This window comes from Gigantopelta aegis, chromosome 6 (assembly GCF_016097555.1).
Source record: "Gigantopelta aegis isolate Gae_Host chromosome 6, Gae_host_genome, whole genome shotgun sequence".
NCBI lineage: Eukaryota > Metazoa > Mollusca > Gastropoda > Neomphalida > Peltospiridae > Gigantopelta > Gigantopelta aegis.
The window spans coordinates 46,826,231-46,848,603 of record NC_054704.1 but is presented as its reverse complement, the minus strand read 5'-3'; the positions used below and the strand labels follow the sequence as shown (position 1 = coordinate 46,848,603).

The 22,373-nt window shown below is 36.5% G+C and overlaps 1 protein-coding gene across 1 annotated transcript; it reads right to left on the bottom strand.

The window, feature by feature from the left end:
- Positions 1 to 333: 333 nt before the first annotated feature.
- On the bottom strand, positions 334 to 22,212 carry LOC121374974 (trifunctional enzyme subunit beta, mitochondrial-like). The gene is made up of 15 exons (XM_041502141.1): positions 22,116 to 22,212; positions 18,369 to 18,422; positions 16,110 to 16,242; positions 15,188 to 15,219; positions 14,249 to 14,316; positions 9,013 to 9,100; positions 8,378 to 8,568; positions 7,416 to 7,508; positions 7,127 to 7,214; positions 6,213 to 6,337; positions 5,113 to 5,240; positions 3,835 to 3,922; positions 3,245 to 3,319; positions 2,722 to 2,886; positions 334 to 1,273 (listed from the first exon to the last, which is right to left on the bottom strand). The coding sequence occupies exons 1-15, from the start codon at positions 22,168 to 22,170 to the stop codon at positions 1,235 to 1,237; spliced, it is 1,422 nt and encodes a 473-aa protein (XP_041358075.1). The 5' UTR covers positions 22,171 to 22,212; the 3' UTR covers positions 334 to 1,234.
- Between the last annotated feature and the right edge of the window lie 161 nt (positions 22,213 to 22,373).

Below are 22,373 nucleotides of genomic sequence, written 5' to 3'. Positions count from 1 at the left end.
GGTTCAACATGTAACCACTTGGCAGCTTCTGTGAATCGAGCTGTGAATAAAATGGTGGTTTACATGAAATATTGTGCCCTGGTATAAATTTTTTAATTTAAAGACATCCACTTGGCTACTCCAAGGTGATGACTTGAATGCCAGAGCCACACCATAATAAACAATACTTGACACACTTGTGTAAGCACCATTAAATAAATAAGTTTTATTTGGAAAAGATATTAATATTTCTTTTAAAGCTGGTTTTTGAAGATATAAAAGAACACTAAATTTATGAAGGTATTACTGGTTAACTAGAAGTATATAGTTGTATGATAAAACAGTAACACCAAGTAATTTTGTGTATTTATTATAAATCAGACGTGACCAGTAAGAATGCATGTATATACAAAATCACAAGTGAAAATTATGTGGATTCTTTATGCAGCACCGCTAGAAACTTCAAACATGGACGTATATACACATAAAAAACATTCTTACAGTGCCTCTGCCAGTAAGCCAACCAACATATTCAAGCTATAGATGTTTCTATCCAGATGGACATCTCAATAATGGAAATAAATGTGAAATAAATGGTTAGAAAATGTTAGTTGTTAAAATGCAATGACCAAAAAAAAAAAAAAAAAGGGGGGGGGGGGCGGGAGAGAGAATGAGAATGTTTTACTGAAAGAGCTATTTAATGTTTAACATAGGTAATTATACCACACTTGGATTGGAAATTGACGGAGGAAATCATCCACTGCGATCATACATAGGCTACTTCCACCGAATAGCAGCAAAGGATTGCATTTTTTATACCAGTCATTGGGCACTATACCTGAATGGAGAAAAACAATTCGTTCACCTAGAGCGATCAATTTTATGTCCCCTTTCTGAGAATATCAACATGAACTGGGGTCAGCACTGTGAAACCTCACAGGTCATACATACCCTAACAAACAATTACACATAATTTCCACAAGTATTAATCTTCCAACTTTAAATTTACAAAAAAAAATTACACACAGTACATGATAAATATTCCAGACATCATTTCTAACATTCTGACGCACACAATATTCCCAGTCGACAGCTGGACAAAATGTCCTCTCTTTTATTTTTTTCCAACAGGCATACAAAGCTGTGTTCACAAAACACTTGGTGCTCTTTCAACACACACACGCACACGGTTCTTTGTCAGTAACTGGTGTACACAACTGCATTGACGTGCTTTTGTTCACAAGAAAATCATGAACTATTTGGAAGGGTATCGCTCCACAATCATCACATGTCCCTAAAACAAAGAGAAAATATAATTAAAAATGCACTTAAGATATTAGTAAAGCACAAGAATATTACAAGTCACTAGATAGGTACATAAAAATTATTTTTATGAGACAAACTGTAATAAAAAAAAAAAATCAAGCAGTAAAATAAAATACAATATATAAATTTCAACTAATGAATCAACTGTCTTTTTGAATGGTAGCTATGAACGAATGTCATGTCTGTCCTGCTACTTTAGATTTTACCATTACCGGTAGTAAGAAATGGCCATGGTTGCAAAGAGTATGTCAGAAAAAGAAAGTTATTTTGGTTTCTAGTAGGTGTGAAATATTGAGTATCTGAAGACAAATGGTCTGACTTGACTCGTAAGCACATCTTAAACAGCAGCTATTTGGGGACTCATTATTGCGACATTTGGTCTAAACAAAGATGAAACTTTCTCCCATCCCTAGCCATGCAAGACAGGCGTCTTCCATGATGTCAGCTCATGCGGAATAAATCGGTCTTGCATGACCATGTGACTTCTATTGTTAGAGCTGATATTAACACTGGGTGATGTCTTTAAACGACAAAATAACGCAAGAAATGCTTTTTGTATTTCATAAGAACAAGGAAACCTGCAGGTACATAATATGATGTCAGTGACAAGCCTCGTCCCTGACAACAAATTATGTACCCTCAGGTGGAATAGCCCTGTCCCACATGGATACATATGAAGGATTCTTTTTTCTCTCATCCTCAGGTATATGGAACAAAGCTATCCATGAAAGAAAGCCATGTAAAATATTTCTATCTTACATGGGATATCACGCGCTTGCATTTAACATGACGTCGTTGGTAATATATGACGTCATATTAATGTGAGGCGGTGACATGAGGTCATTCGACACAGTTTTAAATTAATATTTTGTTATTAAAACCTTCATTTTAAAAGCTATCTTGTTAATTTGTAGTGTTAAATTTTATTTAACACACATGAAACAACCACGGCAAATACGACAGTGTAGTTTATTTATGACAAAATGGTCAAATAAAAAAGTTACTTGTTCAGCCATCTTTGTCTGTTCGTGTAAAATAATACTTTATTTACCGAATGAATGAGAGAAAAAGACTCCCATCATATGCGGTCATGTGGGATAGAAAGAGTACACCCTCGTTGGTGACAATTTTGACCATGGGACTCGGCAAGCCTCGTCCCAGGTCGAAATTTTCACCACCTCGGGTGTACTTTTTCTATCCCACATGACCACATATGAAGAAGTCTTATAATACTGCCATCACATAAGCTAATCCTACCAAATAGATGAATCCCACTGCCTCCAAAATGCACACTTTTTACATACTAATGTGCTAGAAAGTTATGCAAAGAACTAAAATATGCTTTTGAATCATTGTACATGAATTTTAAATTTCATCTTCCTGTAAGCACAACTGAGAGTAAATTAAAATACTAACAAGTCCTCCAGCTGCACAAGCTGCAACTAGTCCATACTGTCCATCTTCTTTCTTCAAGCGATTAGCAGCTGTTGTCACCAACCGAACTCCAGTTGCCCCAAATGGATGGCCGAGAGAGAGGGAACCACCCCAAGTGTTAAATTTCTCCAATGGTGGGGATCCAAACTGAAAAACAGATTATTGTAGAAAAGCATTACATCATTTTAAAATTTATTCACATCCAGCATTCTACAATCCATACTTTTGAAATCTATCTAGAAGCAAGTCAATTTTTATATTTGTAATCAACTGACGTTAATAATGGCCACAACTCATACTTAAGTAATTAATAGGATAATGAGAAATACAACTATTAATATCCTAATCAATAAGTGCCAATGTGTTTATGGTCCTTTCGTAAAAGAAAAAATTTAGTCAGTTTTTTAAAAGATTAATTTGCAGATGCATCAGAATTTTTATTACTATTACTTAGGAGCAACAGTATTCATATCAGATTAAGATTTAAAATTTCTTCCAATTGTACCTTGCTTTGCCTTCCCATGTAGGTTTTGGCAAAAAAGTCAGAGTCCAAAGCTTTAAGATTTGCCAGAATCTGACCCTAGAAAAGAAAGTTATGAGGAATAAAGTTAATAGGATAACAAATGTACACACAAGCTCAATATGTAAATATTTAGTGTTCTAGTTAATCAAGTTAGCAGTGCACTGATCAGTTAATCAAGTACAAGTCTTCATGATCAAGTAGTGGGAAAGTTAAATGGTTCTTGCTTTACTAATCAGATGTAAGACAATGAAATACTATTGGAAATATTTAAATTATTTAGTGCAAACAGATGGCAGAGTAGACATATTCAGTGTAATTCAAACTGAACGTCCAACCTAAGACATTACCAACAAAACACTACTACAAATTCTAGAAAATGTTACCTCAAAAAGGATTGTACATGTTACTGATTTATTTCAATATTAATAACATTTGTCTAAATTTATGTGTAAAGCAGACAATCAAAATCCATACTCAGGCAGTCATTTCAATAATTGTTTGCCATCCTCTTAGTCAACTGTTAAATGCAAAAAGTATAAACACTTGAACAATATTTAAACTGTTTGACTTACAGCGAAAGCTTCATGGTATTCAAACACACTGATGTCTGACAATTTGAGGCCGGCCTTGTCAAGAATCTTTGGTGTTCCATAAGCTGGACTGCAATAATACATTTGCAGCATGTAACAAAAATGCTAAATTTCTATATTTATATACATAACCAAAAAGAGATCAAATATAATGAGGGAAACTGTTCACCCTTTCTGGAATATTTAAATGCAGAACTTGTTGTTTCATTAGCTGATCTGCAGTTGCACATCTACAACATGTAAAATCTGCTAAATTAATCCATACTTGTGATGACAAACTATTGTTCTAAGTGTAGATTGTTTTTCAAACAATTTGAATGTTTTGTATGTTTGGGTCAGGGATTCGAACACACAACTGACAAAATTTGTACCTTGTAAACCAGTTTAACATAAACATTGTAAACCAGTACAACGTACAAGGAAGTGTGGATTTGTGAAATACAATTCATGAGCCCCATAGATTTTCCACTTCATATTTTAGTTTATAATCACCAAACTACAAAAAGATTTAACCTTAAGAACAGAACAAGTGAGGAAATAGGAAAACTGAATGAATCCCCTTTTCAGGAACTCTTAGGCAGGGCTTCCACTAGCCATGGGATCAGTGATTAATTTTTTTTACTGGCCATGATTAATAATTCACTAGCCCTACTTTACTTTAAGTCAATACAATTTTACTAAATAATAGTAATAATAATAGTAATAATCAGATATGACACCTAAAGACTATTAGAGGAAGATAGATCTTAAAAACACTAACATTGGGGAGGTTGGGGGGGGGGGGGGGGGGGGGGGGGGGGGGGGGGGGGGGGGGTGGAAGGATATTCATGTTTGCAAAATAAACTTAACTGCAACATCTGACCAAAAATAAATTCACTAGTCATCGGGCATGGCAAAAGTAGTTATTTACTAGCCCAACATCACTAGGCATGGGAGTGGGGCTACCATAATCTAGAAGCCCTGTCTTAGGTATGCAGAAATACAGACAGTGTAGTGAATATGATATATATTTGCATAATTTAAGAACATCTTGTGTCCACAGTTGACATTTTCTCTTTGGGGTGGGGGTGGGGGGTGGGGGGGTGGGGGCAGGCAGAGGAGAACAAGTCTGGCATACAACAGTCACAAAACATTTACAGACGGCTCCAGATTTCATGAGGCAAGTCTTCAAATGTGCTGTGAATAATGTGTACATGGTGAAATAAAAACACACACTCCAAGGTTTTACAAGTTAGGATTTAAACCTTAAAAACAACGTACCCGAGGAGTAACTGATCAGTGGGATCCTGAGAGACATACATGTAATCTCTAAGATAGGCAATGGGTTTGAATCCCCTCGCGAGGGCTGCCTCTTCAGACATTATCAAACAGGCCGAGGCTCCATCGGTCTGAAAATATTTACAAACGTAACATGATTTATTTTACTTTCACAAAGCGTTTATGTGTATTAGTAGGCGGTACACAAATCATACACTACAATTTTCAAAATATCAGATTCCGTCTGTTTTATTAAGAGATCTTCAATGTTGATATGACTTGTAGATTTCATTAACTAATTTATGATAATCTTTTTCCTTCTGTGGCATAATGGAAGCAAAATATTAATAACAAAGCTATGGCATACACCTTCATTCAAACTGCTTCACTAAATGGTTCAACAATATATTGGGATTTAAACAGAAAAAACACCTACCTATCTTGGAAAATCTTGCTGAGAAACATTTTGTAAAAAGAATATTATAAAGGCTATTTACCTATGTGCCTTATTTTGAAAAAACATAAAACAGGAATATTAATACAGTGAAAGCCCCTTAAACCGGACACTCAGGACCAAGTAAAATGTCCGGTTTTAAGGGGTATCCAGTTTAGAGAGGTTCTCTTTTGTACTGATATTTAAAAGGGGAAGGTGAGAAACATCCTGTTTGAGAGAATTCCGGTTTTGAGAGCTTTCACTGTGGTTATTATATTTGATTAAAAGTCATATACCTGTACCAGATCTATCTGACTTTTTTGTATCAGGTTAACCATTCAATTTTTAAAACTTTAACAAGCATTTTGAGAGTACTGCTAAAGCACTACATGTCCCCTACCAGACCCAACACATTTTTATATCTCCTATGTTTAAGAGCCATAATGCTTAAAAATGTGTAATTCACCATGAAAGTCAAACACTGATCTGTAACAGTACATGATAAAGCTATATACAAAATGTCAGGTCCATATCTCATGGCATTGTTAAAAAACCCATCAGGAAAATAATATTTGGGACGGATGGACGGAGATAAATTTATAATGAGTGTTCAGTTCAAAACTAAAGCTTTGTTTTAACAACCCCTGATAAGCATTAAAATTGTAAATACCAGGAAAGATGAATTAGCTGCAGTGACAGTGCCATGCGGTTTAACAAAAGCTGCCTTCAGCTTGGACATCTGTGCCATTGAAGAAACCCTTATACCATTGTCTGCAGCAACAGGCTCTGTTACACCTAAAATAAAAAACCCAGGATTCTGAAAACTGTAAGAACATCAAGGTGCATGTCAATCTCACAATTTTAGTTTTGAGTAACTCACCATTTCGTTCATGCATAAAATTTAGGGGTATCACGAAGGGTTATGCTAAACAAAATGGGTTACCTACATTTGTTTTTGCTTAACTCCTAAATTGTTTATGCCAACATTTTTAATTCTCAGAAGGAAGGAAGGAAATGTTTTTATTTAACGAAGCACTCAACACATTTTATTTACGGTTATATGGTGTCGGACATGTGATTAAGGACCACACAGATATTGAGAGTGGAAACCCGCTATCGCCACTTCATAGACTACTCTTTCCGATTAGCAGCCAGGGATCTTTTATATGCACCATCCCAACATACCAGGGCCTTTGTTACACCAGTTGTGGAGCACCGACTGGAACGAGAAACAGCCCAATGGGCCCACTGACAGGGATCGATCCTAGATCAATTACGCATCAGGCGGGCGCTGTACCACAGAGCTACGTCCCACCCCTTAATTCTCAAGAGGCCTCAAACAGATTATTAGATATGACTAACTAAATCAGTGGTACTATGGTCTGTGTTGGACTTAAAAGTATTTTAAACCAATAGCTTTAGCTTATAAAACAACACATCCTACATTTGAGACAGTAATACAAAATACCAGTCTACAAAGTTACATCAAAAAAACAAACTCAAAGTATTTATTTGTTTTAAAAACACCACTAGAGCAGATCAATTATTTAATCATTAGTTACTGGGTGATACAAAATAATTCACCTGGAACTTTGTACGTCAGTCTGTCAGATAAATAGCCTTTATCCGAAGCTTCTTGTGCCAATGTGTGAGATCGCAGAGCAAACTCATCCTGAAATTAAACCAAGTTTTTGTATTTAACAACACCACAAGAACCTATTAATTAATCATCCGACAAACATTTTTTTTTTATCTGTGGCACAAATATAAGGTTTGTTATTAGTATACTTAAATATTGCAGACTCATGATTTCAGTTAACAGAATTATTAGTTGTTAACTTTTTTCTTGGTTTTTTTATTTTTATTGAGTTACCTGTTCTTGTCTTGATATTCCAAATGCTGCAGCCAATCTGTCTCCTGAATGTCCCATAGTTTCTCCTGTAGAAAATTCTGCTACTGCCGGCAACTATGTAAGATAAAGAATCAGGTTTACATTCCAATTAAACACATGCATATAAAACTCTGTTCTATGACAAAGATATTTCTAACATTAATATAATTTGTTCTAACATTATACATTTTTTACCAGCCCCAGTTAAAATCATGGCCTTATTTAGCTTAAAATAACTAAAGTACAAACCAAATTGTTAACAACTAAGATAAATTATTCTATATTTAATTACTGTTAGATTTTCCCCAAATTTTGTCCAGACACAAATCATGAAAAAACTATTACAGTGACACAGATTCCACATACGAGACTTTAACAATGTCACCGATATCGACTTTGCTGAGATTACATAGGGCAAAATACATGCAGTTTTCTGCCGTCTGGGTCGATATGACATAATCTAAGGTACAACGCACTCATCATGACATCAGATTAATTATGTCACATACTTAGGTTTCCACACCCCTTGAAGAGTATTCCACAAAAAAGCACAATGGCAGACAGTAAAAAATTGCATGTGTTTTGTCCTAGGATATTTTAACAAAGTTGATACAGGTGATATGGTTTCAGTCTAAAATGTGGAATCAATGTTATTTAATTTTTTTTATTAATGTTTGGACAAAAAGTGGAGAAAAATTAACAGTTATTAAAGGTAGGAGAATAATTTATCATAGTTGTTAACAATTTGGTTCAGACTTTAGGGGCACAGTAATAAAAGTGTCTTCTCCAGCTAGACCCCCAAAAAAAAAAAAAAAGATCACAAAAATACTAATAATGACTTACAGCCATGATAATTATTTCTCAGTGATATGTTTTTCACTCCACAACAAGTTACAAAAAAAGTAATTCAATCTAAACTTATTTTTGTGAAAGGAAATGAATACCTCTGGAATTAGAGCTGCTGGTGACAACATCTGACTGATGAGCTGGAGGCGAGCTGGGATGGTTTTCGCTTTGTTCATGGTCAACATCAGCTGACGCATCTTGCGGCTGTGACGAATAGGGACATCAGACATGAACTCCACTCCACCAGCAATAACAACGTCACATTGTCCGGATGTAATCATACCAATTCCTGAAGATAACAATGATAAAAAAAAAAATATTTTGTTTTTAAACCATGCTTAAAATACACATTATGTCCAAATTGTAAGAGCAAAGTAAAAAAAACAGAAGAGAAAATAAGGAAAAGAATATCTGTTGAATGACACCCGAGCACATTTCTGAACTATGGTTATTTGGTGTCTAACATATGGCTATCTTAATACTTTGTCGAGAAATCGAGAAAGCGAGGAAACCCGCTGCTGCCACACAGGCTACTCTTACTGAAAAATGTGTACATTTTAGTGGAAGATTATATCATTTCATTGGCTGTTAGGGCATTCTGATTTGTTCACTGATGTAGCAGGAAAACACTTTGAAACAGATCATTTACAAACATATTTTATGACAGGTTAAAATTTAAAATCACACTGTTCTAATTTGCATGTTGATTGTCAAACTGTGTGGTTAAAATTACCTGTGGTAATTGCTTGATTTGATGATATACAAGCTTGTGTGACGGTGTGTGCTGGAATTCGATTGGAGAACCCAGCACCAAGAGCAGCCTGTAAATATAATTTTAAAAAATACTTATTTCCACCATTACATTAACAAACAGCATTTCAAGTCCCATTAAAAATGACAAAAAACATAATGGGCTGCAGTGTTCGAGATTAACGGTATCCCAGTATCCCGGGGATACCAGAATTTAATTTTGGATACCAGACTTCAAGAACCCACATAAGGTTCTTGGGTTTTTTAATCCTGCATTTTTATTTTTTGTTGAAACAGTGAAAGTCGTCATTTACTGGTGAAGTTAAGTAACAATATTTTTGAGCTCTTACTCAGTCTAATGCTATGCCGTAACAATATCTCCCCCCAACTCGTACCCAGTCTAATGCTGGGAACTGCTAAGTCGCTATTGTTTTTGTTGGATGTTTCCTCCCTTCAAATTTGAGATATTGATTCCACATCTGCAGAAAATTGATGCTGGTATGTTTATCATTAGTAATGTCAGAAACACTTACTGATTACTGCTAAATATTAATTTATGTCAGTATTACACAAAAATAGATGCAGCAAATCTTTTTGCCAATTCCGTTTGATTGCGAATTTCACGAATTCCGTGATTTCGATTGCGGTGTAGCAATAGATTGGGAACTAGAATGGTATCATCCAAGTTTGTTATGATGTTATTTATGAATTTCATTTAAGTGGGATACTAAATTTTCAGGTGGGATACCAGATTTTGAATTGTTAGTATCCAACTCAGATACTGCCCAAAACTTTTAATCTCGAACACTGGGCTGAATTTGCAAGCCATTTTCATTAACCACTAGGGATGGGACGATTATTCAATGTTACCGAAAACGACGGTTTTAGACCCACAGTTCGGTGCACCGTTTCCCAATTTACGAAGTGTGGTTCATTTCGATATTTAAAAAAATAAATAGTACATGTATAAACGTTTCTGCACATTGCTGGTAATCCCAATGGCCCATAAAGTATTTGGGCCATCAGAGCATTCGATTCCCTTAAACCGGGATATCACCACTTATAAAAACAATGGAAGTGGCAGTGTAGTGTTCATCATTAAAATCATAAATCTTGGGTGCCAAATAATATACTACTCAAAAGAATTTAAGGGTCAAAAATTTATAACCAAATAAGTTTCAGAGTGTATTAGATTGATGATGTAAACTACACCAAATTTTTTATTTATTGTTCCATATTTACAAAAAACCACAAATAAACGTCACTGTATACAAGAAAGTCACATGACATGCTGTCAAAGTTGAAGGTTGTCAAACATGGATTTGACACATTAGAACATTCGTTTAATAGTGTGTGAATCCACCCCTGGCGCGAATACACTCGACACATCGTTGCCTCATGCTGTTGATCAGACGTCTGAAGAACTCTTGGGAATGGCCTGCCACTCTGCCATAAGAAGTTGACCCAGATCATGAAGGTTGGCCGGAGGGGCATGGTTATCCCGAACTCTCCTGCCTAATTCGTCCCAGGCATGCTCTGTTGGGGCCAAGTCAGGTGAATATGCTGCCCAATCCATCCTGGCGATACCTTGTTGTCTGAGAAAGTCCGTTACCACCCTGGCGCGGTGGGGTCTGGCATTGTCATCCTGCAGAACTGCCCCGCCGCCAATCTGCTGAAGGCCTGGGAGAACCAACGGCCGGATAATCTCATTCAGATAGCGGATTCCATTCAGATTGCCATCCACCACATAGAGGGGGGTCCTGTGGTGGGGATAGAGATGCCGCCCCACACCATGACGCTGCCACCACCGAACCGGTGACGTTGTCTAACGTTAACGTCAGCGAAGCGCTCCCCAGGACGTCTGTAGACACGAACCCGACTGTCGTTGAACTGGAGACTAAACCTGGACTCATCAGTGAACATCACTCGACCCCACTGAACACGTTGCCACCGCAGATGAAGCGTGCACCAGTGACGTCTGGCCGTTCTGTGACGTGGTAGGAGTGGTGGTCGAACAGCCTGGCGACGGCAGCGTAGATTATTGGCTCTCAGACGATTGCGTATGGTTTGATCAGACACTCGAGTTCCAGTCGCAGTCCGCAGATTGTCACGTAATCGGCGTGCAGTGGTTGTGCGTTGACGTAGAGCCATATTGGTGATGTAGCGGTCCTCTCTATTTGTAGTGTTTCGGGGTCTTCCCGAACGTGGACGATTTCGAACAGAATTCATTGCTTGGTACCGTTGCCACAGTCGGCCAACGACACTCTGACTGACACCAAGTCTCAGAGCAACATTTCTTTGCGTATTGCCATCCTGAAGCCAAGCAATAGCCCTTCCTCGATCTTCGATAGTCAGTTGAAGTCGTACCATTGTCGAATTTGGAGTGCGCACCGTACACGAACGCAAGCTCCAATTATACGAAAATTCAGCATTGGGAACATGGAATACACATGCAAAGCGTGCAAATGAAGCGCTTTGTGAAAAAGCAAGTTATGGGCATTTAGCAGACCTTTCGCTTTCGCCCTAATTTACGTGCAAATGTAAGCATGTTTTCGCCATTAGAACTAGTCGACAGTGTCAATGACAGTGGATTTTAAATCATTTATGGGTTGCTTAGACCCACTTTCGTCAAAATGGAACAATACCATGCGTGACATTATGGTCTAGCTAATATAATTGACATTCAGAAAATAATGTCGAAAATATCGTCTGACCCTTAAATTCTTTTGAGTAGTATATATACACCGCCTTTTACAAAAACGATATCAAATTGATCAAAATATTTGATGAAGATGGAAATAAAATGAACAGTATTTTTGTTTTTAATCACACATTAGGGGATCACTTTAAAAAAATCATTATTGTTTTTCACACATCTTGAAATCTTAAAATAATATTGATACTTTGATCGGTTCAGCAAAACGAATGCCCGTGAATGTCAGACTGACATGATCTCCGGTTCATAAAGATGAGTCTGCAAGTATTTTCTACCAAATATTGAGGGGCAAAATAAGGAGCATGTCTTTCCACAAAGTCGACCAACACAACGATATATGGTAACCAAGCTTAACTCTTTTTTCTTTTTTTTTAAGGGTGGGGTGTCGCACAGCCGCCTTCTTTAATTTTCACCTAGTGAGAACACTGACATGCGAATAAAAATCATAAACTTGTACCTACTCAACGTGGTTTTTGTCAGATAAAACACTTTGGTAAAATTATATTGTTCTATGTGTATTACAGACAACAATAGCTTAAACACTGTTGCTAAATAAATATAACAATGTTAAAGTTTACCATTGACTTTAAAAAAAACCCAATCCACATTGTAACAATGTTCTTCATTTTAAGAAATTAATGTACTTTGTTTCATCCATCCACACCATTTTTGGAAAACTTAAAATAATGTTATTTCTTTGAAAAATAACGTTGTTCTTTTTTCTAAAAAGAATCTGATTCCCTGTTGAAAAGTTCAAACATTGTAAAAATTATATACAATGTTCTTCAGAAGTTGCTAAAATGTTCTTTCTTTAAAAAAAACCCTGATCCAATAACAGCAAAATTATTTTGTTTATAATAAATATTTCAAATAGATTTTGCTTATATTAAAGAAAGAAAGAAAGAAATGTTTTATTTAACGACGCACTCAACACATTTTATTTACGGTTATATGGCGTCAGACATATGGTTAAGGACCTCACAGATTTTGAGAGGAAACCCGCTGTCGCCACTACATGGGCTACTCTTCCGATTAGCAGCAAGGGATCTTTTATTTGCGCTTCCCACAGGCAGGATAGCACAAACCATGACCTTTGTTGAACCAGTTATGGATCACTGGTCGGTGCAAGTGGTTTACACCTACCCATTGAGCCTTGCGGAGCACTCACTCAGGGTTTGGAATCGGTATCTGGGTTAAAAATCTCATGCCTCGACTGGGATCCGAACCCAGTACCTACCAGCCTGTAGACCGATGGCCTACCACGACGGCACCGAGGCTGGTTTGCTTTTATTAATCAAATGACTAGCTGGCAAGGCTTGAAACGTTTAATTTTAAAATTTAGATACCTAAATTACGTCAAGCAGTTATATTACATCACTTATAACAATGCTATGTAGCACTACTAAACTCAATACATTTAATTGTTACAATATACAACATCAATTACCATTAAAAGTATCTCACAATTTAATTGATAAAACATTATAACCTTGTTACTTTAATAACTTGATTTAATAGAAAGATTAAATCTTATTATGTACTCCAGAATGCATCTAAAGACAACTGAATTAAATAAAAAAAAGAAGAGACTATTCCAGGACCCCCTAAAATTCTCGTCCCAAATTATTTTGCCAACCCTCTGAACTCAAATCCTGGGGTACACATTGCCCAGGTATCCCAGACCCAACATGCTAACATGGTATGGTAAAAATGCAATTTTTGTTTTCTAGTCAAGATGTAATTTTACATTTACAAGTATTTTACAAAAAAAGTAAAGTTTGTTTTATTTAACGACGCCGCTAGAGCACATTGATTTTTTATCTTATCATCGGCTATTGGACGTCAAACATATGGTCATTCTGACACTGTTTTTAGAGGAAACCCGCTGTCGCCACATAGGCTACTCTTTTTACGACAGGCAACAAGGGATCTTTTATTTGCACTTCCCACAGGCAGGATAGCACAAACCATGGCCTTTGTTGAACCAGTTATGGATCACTGGTCGGTGCAAGTGGTTTACACCTACCCATTGAGCCTTGCGGAGTACTCACTCAGGGTTTGGAGTCGGTATCTGGATTAAAAATCACATGCCTTGACTGGGATCCGAACCCAGTACCTACCAGCCTGTAGACCGATGGCCTGCCACGACGCCACCGAGGCCGGTAAGTATTTTACAAATGACCATTAAAATAAAATGTCTTACTGTTAAAATAGTTTATAAAAATGTATGTATCATAATTGGTGTACTTGTACTACTTGTGAAAAGTATCGTGAGTAAATCCAACCGTGGACCAAACATAAAACCCAAGTTTAAGCATTGTAAATAAATAGTTATATGTGTGTGTAAGACAAAAAACATGTACATTTGACCCTATTGGTCAAATAGGGTCCAATGAGAGGTCAATTATTAATTTACCTCTCTAATGATGTACCTTGTTATAGTTTGAACAAATAGCATTTAGCGTTGTTTGGAAATGACCAAACAAAATTATAATAAATTTACCTCTCGAGTGAGGTTGCTTGTTTTCACTTCTTGTATCACATTGCCACACACAATATAGTCCACTGAATCTAAAAAAAAGATAAATAATAAAAATAAATACAAAATACATTTAATATAAAACTACATACATATGACATCATTATAATGAAATCAGAACTTTTTAAATTTTAGATGTAAATACAATCATATGTACACTGACACTTTGTAAAATAATTCTAAAGGCCCCAAATACTTGAAATCTACCCTCAAACTTTGGTCACTGACAAATGGTCACAGGGCACCTAAATATGACCCCACTATGATATGCTTATAAATACGGAGTCTTATTGTTTAAATTAATACTGTTGTAAACAGTCCTACATATGAAAACAAATTAAACTGAGCAATAATAATGACAAGTTCATTAACACTGTTATAATACATCTCTACCTTGCTGGTCTCCTGACCAGTAAAACTAAATTATTTCGAAATTATAATTGATGTCTTCCTTTAAACAATAAATTAATACAATAAACAGGAAGGCCAACGTAAAATTATTACTGTGCCTGATATAAACAATCTGAATCTTACTTTAACCAAATTGTTGAATGCAGCCACCACAGTGACTGCAATGTTTAATAATTAAATTTATTTCTATCTACTAGTTCTGCATTTTAGTGCAAGAGAACCAATATTTTATTCCCGAAGCATCTACTAGTATCATCGGGAAGCCAATATTTAATTATGTAATTCAGAAAATGTCAACAGCAAAAAATACTGTATGAAAAAACTAAATCAAATATAATTCACAGTAAAAAAAGAGTGCCATGGAGAATTAAAAATTCTAAGGCAAATTCCATGGCATTGCCAATTGATATGGGCAATTGCAGGGGTTGATTATGATTTATAAAACATTATGGAACATTACTGAATATTTTATATTATATTTAGATTCATTACCTTTAGAAATCCCAGTTCTTTTAACAAGACCTCTGCAAATAAAATAAAAATATACAATTAAATAAATCAAAAGCCGAAAATCACATTTATGGTAAATTACTTACTTAATCCTCTTCGTGTGCAGTCACACATAAGGCCAACACCAAAGAAAGAAAGAAAGAAAGAAAGAAATGTTTTATTTAACGACGCACTCAACACATTTTATTTACGGTTATATGGCGTCAGACATATAGTTACGGACCACACAGATTTTGAGAGGAAACCCGCTGTCGCCACTACATGGGCTACTCTTCCAATTAGCAGCAAGGGATCAACACATTTTATTTACGGTTATATGGCGTCAGACATATAGTTAAGGACCACACAGATTTTGAGAGGAAACCCGCTGTCGCCACTACATGGGCTACTCTTTCGATTAGCAGCAAGGGATCTTTTATTTGCGCTTCCCACAGGCAGGATAGCACAAACCATGGCGTTTGTTGAACCAGTTATGGATCACTGGTCGGTGCAAGTGGTTTACACCTACCCATTGAGCCTTGCGGAGCACTCACTCAGGGTTTGGAGTCGGTATCTGGATTAAAAATCCCATGGCTCGACTGGGATCTGAACCCAGTATCTACCAGCCTGTAGAACGATGGCCTACCACGACGCCACCAAGGCCGGTCAACACCAAAGAATGCCAATGTTGTCTGTCCATTGCAAGCTTCGTCACCTGGCCCCAACTCCACCCAAGAGCCTTCATCTCCCACTCCACCGATCTTATCCAGTTATGGTAAATGTATTTGGTAATAACCTTCATGTACAAAGAACTCTAAACTTTTTTTTTTTAAACATTGAACAGTACAAAGTGCCAATGATCAGTTTATGTACCTAGCATTTCTATACAAGAACAAATACGTTTTAAAATATGTTAAAATCTTACTGCAGCGCTGTCCTCATAAGATCATGAGCCATAAGATTCTTGTAATGTGTCCCAGACAATAGAAATGGAGTGCGGACACCTGCCACTAAAACTACATTCTTCACATTTGGCTTGGCTAGGGTCTTTTTGGAAGCTGAAAATACAAAACATAACATTTAAGTTAGCATTCATTAAGCACAATTACCGTAGATATTTTGGGGGGTTGGGATGTCAAGTTTTGAAATGATTTATTTTCACCTACAATACTATTTGTTTTTTTCACCAGAGGCACATGCAGGGCTCAAACGAGCGGGCAAGGTGAACCAAAAATTTGCTTTGATCAGCTTGACTTTGTCATGCCAGTCACTCAAAGGCAAAATCTGTATTGCCTTTTAAAAATAGTGACCACTTACATTGAACACAATCATGGATAAATGATGAGGAACTTGAGGACCACCTATATTCATCGGCCACCTGTCGGAAGAGGCCTCTTTGAGTACTACTTTGTGTGGCCGCTTAAGACAGGTTTGACTGTATTGGGTTAATATAACGGGTAACTTCTTTTTGTATATTTATTTTTTTAGATTAAAAAGTGTCGTTCCTGTTAAAACCTCCAGCCTCTTGAAATTTTGAGAGAGAAATGACTTCACTCTAATTTTGACCTCACCTGAGGGCCTGAACATGTACATCAGATATTATCTATGACATTTCTGACTGAAACACAAGACACCTTTTTTGAAGTAGAGGATACTTTTTTTAAGGAGAAGGCACAATGACACACTTTAGATGTATGGATCCAACAAATCTGAAAGGTACGTACAGGTATAATATGTACAGTAGTATTTTACATATACTTGAGATGTACATGACATACGTTTCACATTTTAACTTGATGTATGGTGGATTTACAGTATTTATAAAATATAACGTGTTTCTTTTCCGACTTTGATAAGCATATGTAGATTAATTACTGATGGAAGGAAGGAAGGAAATATTTTATTTAACGACGGACTCAACACATTTTATTTTACTGGCGTCAGACATATGGTTAAGGACCACACAGATATTGAGAGAGAGGAAACCCGCTGTAGCCACTTCATGGGCTACTCTTTTCAATTAGCAGCAAGGGATCTTTTATATGCACCATCTCACAGACAGGATAGTACCAATCTAATTAAAATTAGCTCCACTATTACATGTGGATCTAACACCAGCCAGTTGGAGCTCATGTCCACCAATCAAAACCTTACTTGCAGAATCCTGCCAGTGATTTAAAAATAATTTGAAAACATTCCGAATTATCCTGAGGGTATACGACATGTTTCGTGTGAATTACGAATGCCTTAAAACATGTTTTATTTCATAAAATAAATAATTTGTAATGTAAAACTGAAGACTGATTTAGTTGTTTTGGGGTTTTTTTATAAATAAATAAATAATTTTTAATGTAAAATTGAAGACTGATAACACACCCCGTACGTATTGGTATGGTTCGCTTTCCTGCGGCCACTGAAATAGACTCGCCCGTATTTTTAGAATTTGTATGCTCCCAAATAACGTTATAAAAGGCAAAGTGTGATTGGTCAATATTTAAATTATTATTTACAGATGAAATGTTACCTGGACATTGGGGACTACGCAGTGTTGTTAGTTTTAAATCACTGGCATGATTCTGCAAGTAAGGTTTTGATTGGTGGACATGAGCTCCAACTGGCTAGTGTTAGATCCACATGTAATAGTGGAGCTAATTTTAATTAGATTGGGATAGTACATACCACGGCCTTTGTTACACCAGTTGTGGAGCACTGGCTGGAACAAGAAATAGCCCAATGGGTCCTCTGACGGGGAACGATCCTAGACTGACTGTGCATCAAGTGAACACTTTACCACTGGGCTACGTCCCCCCCCCCCTCTTAATTACCGATGGTTTAAAATTGCTAAAATGGTATATACGTGTACATGAATTTGGAATTCCCACAAAAATATTTGCCATCTTAAAACAATGTTCCATAAATACCACAGCTGTACAAATTCACAACTAGCAAACAGCAGAAAAAACCTTTGATGACATATCTGACCTCCACAGGTTACAAATTTAGCAGGATTTCGTGTTTCGGCAAATCCCCGATTTTGAACCATATAAATTTTAATTACGATATGCAATTCAAAAATATCTATATTAAACAATGTTATGGTTCAAGAAGAATCCTAAACAAAATCTCCAAATTCAATATCTGTTAACGGTACAATTAATTAATAAATAATACATGTATAACTCACCTGATGGGGCAGCAGCAAGGTTTGATGCAGATGTACTCAACCATCGTAACGCACCTGCAGTTAAGAGAAGCTTAATTATTATTTTAGTTTAATTCAAAAGCTTCTAAAGAGACAGCCAACAAGTCCAAGGAAAGATAATGTTACAATTTTCAGGATAATATTATACATTCTCCATGCGATATTGATAATGTTTCTTGTTTTATGAAACTCATTGTATTGTAACAAGTTTTCACTGTCATCATTTGATTAAATACAAATTAAGGCACATATATATGAACCCATTTGGCTTTTAAATGCAAGTTATCATTATGACTGATGGCATAAACAGGACTCAAAATAGCTGCCTGCAAAAAGCAGTCCATTAATTTTCAGATCTAAAAGGTGAAAAAAAAAATCACATTCTAAAAAACATTGCATGTCATTTGAAGAGACTGATGTATGTACAAATAGTTCATCATCTGCAAATTTAGCTCTATGTATGATGAATAGAATTAAATCTTCTGTGTTAATTCCCTCAAAAAGCTTCTTTGTGTATGAATCCAATGTTAAATTTTTACATGAACATGAAATTGGATTATGAAACATGAACATTACAGGTATGTTGGTATTCTAGTCCTAAACCAAGAGAAAGCCCTGTGCATGGAATTTAGATGAAATCAGTGCAGGTGGACATGTATTTAAAGTTGGGTACTGCTTGATATAGGTATTGCGCTCATTAATTAATAATGGAGTAAATCAATCCCAAAATACAGACACCAAACCTTAAATTGCAATACTGCACAGCTCTAAATAACATAATTTCCAGTTCTGAATGTTGAAAATGGCATATTCCCCCCAAAGAAAGTTGTTATTAGTATGGCAACTTTTGTTGGCTACTGTATGTGTTCCTTATCTTAATGGATGGTCTACATCATGTAGAGTAAAGCCAAATGGTTTTGAGTGCATCCGCATTTTTTGTTGTGAGAAGTACTAGGTGCTTACTGCAATCTCATAGATGGACGGAGAAAGAATGTACCATCTGGATGGATCAAATTTCTGTCAAGGTCGATGACAGTCACTTTTTGAACGCTTGTTTTGGCTTCGTACACAATAAATAAAACATATCCAATGGTAATATTTTAATATGATATATTTAACAAAAGGTACTTTTTATTTCTTTCATCTTTTAAAACTTAAACTTAATATTTTATCCAGAATTATGAAAGAAAGAAAAAATACCGACCTGTAAACAGCGTTGTCTGCTTGTTATAGAAATTTGACAGGAGTCAAGGTGAGTAGACCAGTTTTTATTTTAATGTGGCAAAGCATTGTATAATAATATAGCTGATTTTGAATTTGAATGATGTCATTATTCCAATGACGTCACTTTGCATCTCTTTACAATAACAATAACCTGGGTACATGACGTTTCCATTTTAAGAATGCTGGAAAAATTCCAATGCAAAACTGCTACTGAAATTGTTTTGTTTGAACATTACTAATGCATCTGAATGTGTTCGAAGAAAATCTTGTGATTAAAAAATTGTACCTTTTACAAAATATGGATTTCAAATGAAATTATTTTAAGATATGCTATATTTATTGTGTACAAAGCCAAAACAAGGGTGAGAAAAGTGACTTGTTGACCTTAGATCTCACTCAGCCTCTTCAGTACTGGTATACCATCTTAATATCATATGGCTAAATACTCTAGGCCTACCGTGATTGGCTACATTAGTGCCAACTGCTGTTGGGTTGGCGATCCCATGCACACCAAGAATTAGTGCTGCCTGTCGCATCTTTGGCTGGTATACTCCAGCCGACTACTTAAGACTCTTGCTTCAAAATACTAATCTGGGCAAAACTGCAGATTAGATACAACAGTCCTGTCTTTGCACTACAAAACCTGCCTATGAATGAGTGTTAATAAGTAGGTGTGCCAAACATTACATAATACCGGTAAGCAATAATAATAGCTTGCGACTATATCATAGAAACTGGAGAATTAATGAAATGAACTGCCCCAAGTTCAGCCAGCGAACATTTTGTTAACGTTCACAAACTATTTGATTGGTTCCCGACATGGTCATTTGGTTTACCATGAAGTGCATAGACCAGTCTATCGGATGTTTGGTTGAACGCAGCCCTGATTAACTGTTTAAGTGTGTTCTGCGAATAGGCTGAACCGAATCCATGACGTCTCGCCCCCAAGGCAGTTCGCCCCTAGTTTGACCTGTTCGCCCCATGTACCAGTTCACCCCCAACTGTTTACCTGTTCACCCCCAACTATTTGTCAGTTTGCCCCAAACTTTTAGTCAGTTCGTGCCCAACTCCCAATTATTTGTTACTTTTAAACAATTATTGTATTGTTTCTTTAGAGGCATGTTAAAGTGTGTGTGTGTTTCTTTTTTTAACGCGATTTGCTGGTCCAGTCATTAGTCATTCCTAAGCATTGTTATAACGAGTTGTCATCACCTATCCGTGGTATAAATAGCAGGCTGTAGTTGTCCTTCTGTTGGTTAACATCGCAGAGCGTTTTTGGTGACCACTGACGTTACAGTTTGTTGTATTTGTTTGCAGAAAGAACCGGTACCAGCAACATATTACTAGTAGTAGATTTAAATTACCAGGATGTGTACCACCTCTTTATCGTGGGACCAACCATGGGTTTTCGGTTTCGATACGATAGGTGCTCTTTGAATACACTTGAAAAAGGCTGTTTACCATTCAGGTATGAAGAACCTGCGACATGGCACACCTGACTAAGAATTAAGCATTGATGACATTCATAATAACTCTGTTTATTCCAGATTCTTACAAAAGTAATATTCTGCATGATCTAAAAATGTAAATCATATTTGCATCAAAGTTCGATGACTGACAAACCACACATCTAATGCATCTAAAAATGCACATGGGAGTGCGCAAAATCGCCTTAAAATAGGGTAGTGTTGCACTAGATGAAGCTCGGCACACACAGATGGGTCCAGACCACATATTCACATCGACACAGTGTTATCTTTATGGGGGCGAGGTGGGCGAGACGTAGAACAGTGGTAAAGTGCTCGCTTGATATGCGGTCAGTTTGGGATCGATCCCCGTCAGTGGGCCCATTAGGCTATTTCTCGCTCCAGGCAGTGCACCACTACTGGTACATCAAAGGCTGTGGTATGTGCTATCCTGTATATGGGATGGTGCATATAAAATATCCCTTGCTGCTAATCGAGAAGAGTAGCCCATGATGTGGCGACAGCGGGTTTCCTCCCTCAATATCTGTCCGACGCCATATAACCGTAAATAAAATGGGTTGAGTGCGTCGTTAAATAATCCATTTCCTTTATGGAAACTGGTACCTTTGTGGGGACAAACTGGTTATGCACGTGGGGGCGAACTGACTGGGGGCGAAATAGACCTGGGGGAAAATTGACTGGGGGCGAACTGGCTTGGGGGCGAAATGTCTGGTACCCAGCTGAACCAAATATTGACAAAACATTTTAACGCAATGACCAGATACCCCAATATTATGGAAAGCAATCAAGTGTTAACAAAATCCAAATTTTCTTTCTTTCGATGTCTCCAAACTGTTCAGTAAAATAGATTGTATACCCAATTGGTGCCTCCCGAGCTGTCAAACCACCTACACCTTACTTTATTTAAAGCAGATGCAATGACTGTTAAAAATAAACAGTCATATTTTAAAGAATAATATAAAACTCGTTCAACCGTTACAGTTTCTCAACACAAAAAAAAGAGAAAGAAATTACATACAGCAGTTGTCATGGAACAGTGCTACTCGAGTTCCTCGCTGTAATATTGCTGCCATGTTGACGGTCTGAACTTTGGACTGTCACGTGACTTAAAACAGCTGGGATATATTTGGCAGCTTTTATTAAATACAGAATATGTACATTACTTAAACATATCTAAATTAGAAAAACTGTGTCTCTTATTATGGTATGAAAACATTATGTTTCTTACATTTTTAGAAATTATATAAATAAGAGTACGAGACTTAACGTGATTTCG

Bases quoted from the DNA above. Each gene is read 5' to 3' on its own strand.
- LOC121374974 (XM_041502141.1), bottom strand. From the start codon at position 22,170: ATGGCAGCAATATTACAGCGAGGAACTCGAGTAGCACTGTTCCATGAC. The intron at 16,243-18,368 runs GTGAGTTATACA...TTGTATTTTCAG, and splicing joins CCTTGCTGCTGCCCCATCAG to CTTCCAAAAAGACCCTAGCC. The intron at 9,101-14,248 runs GTAAATTTATTA...TTATATTTACAG, and splicing joins CAAGCAACCTCACTCGAGAG to GCTGCTCTTGGTGCTGGGTT.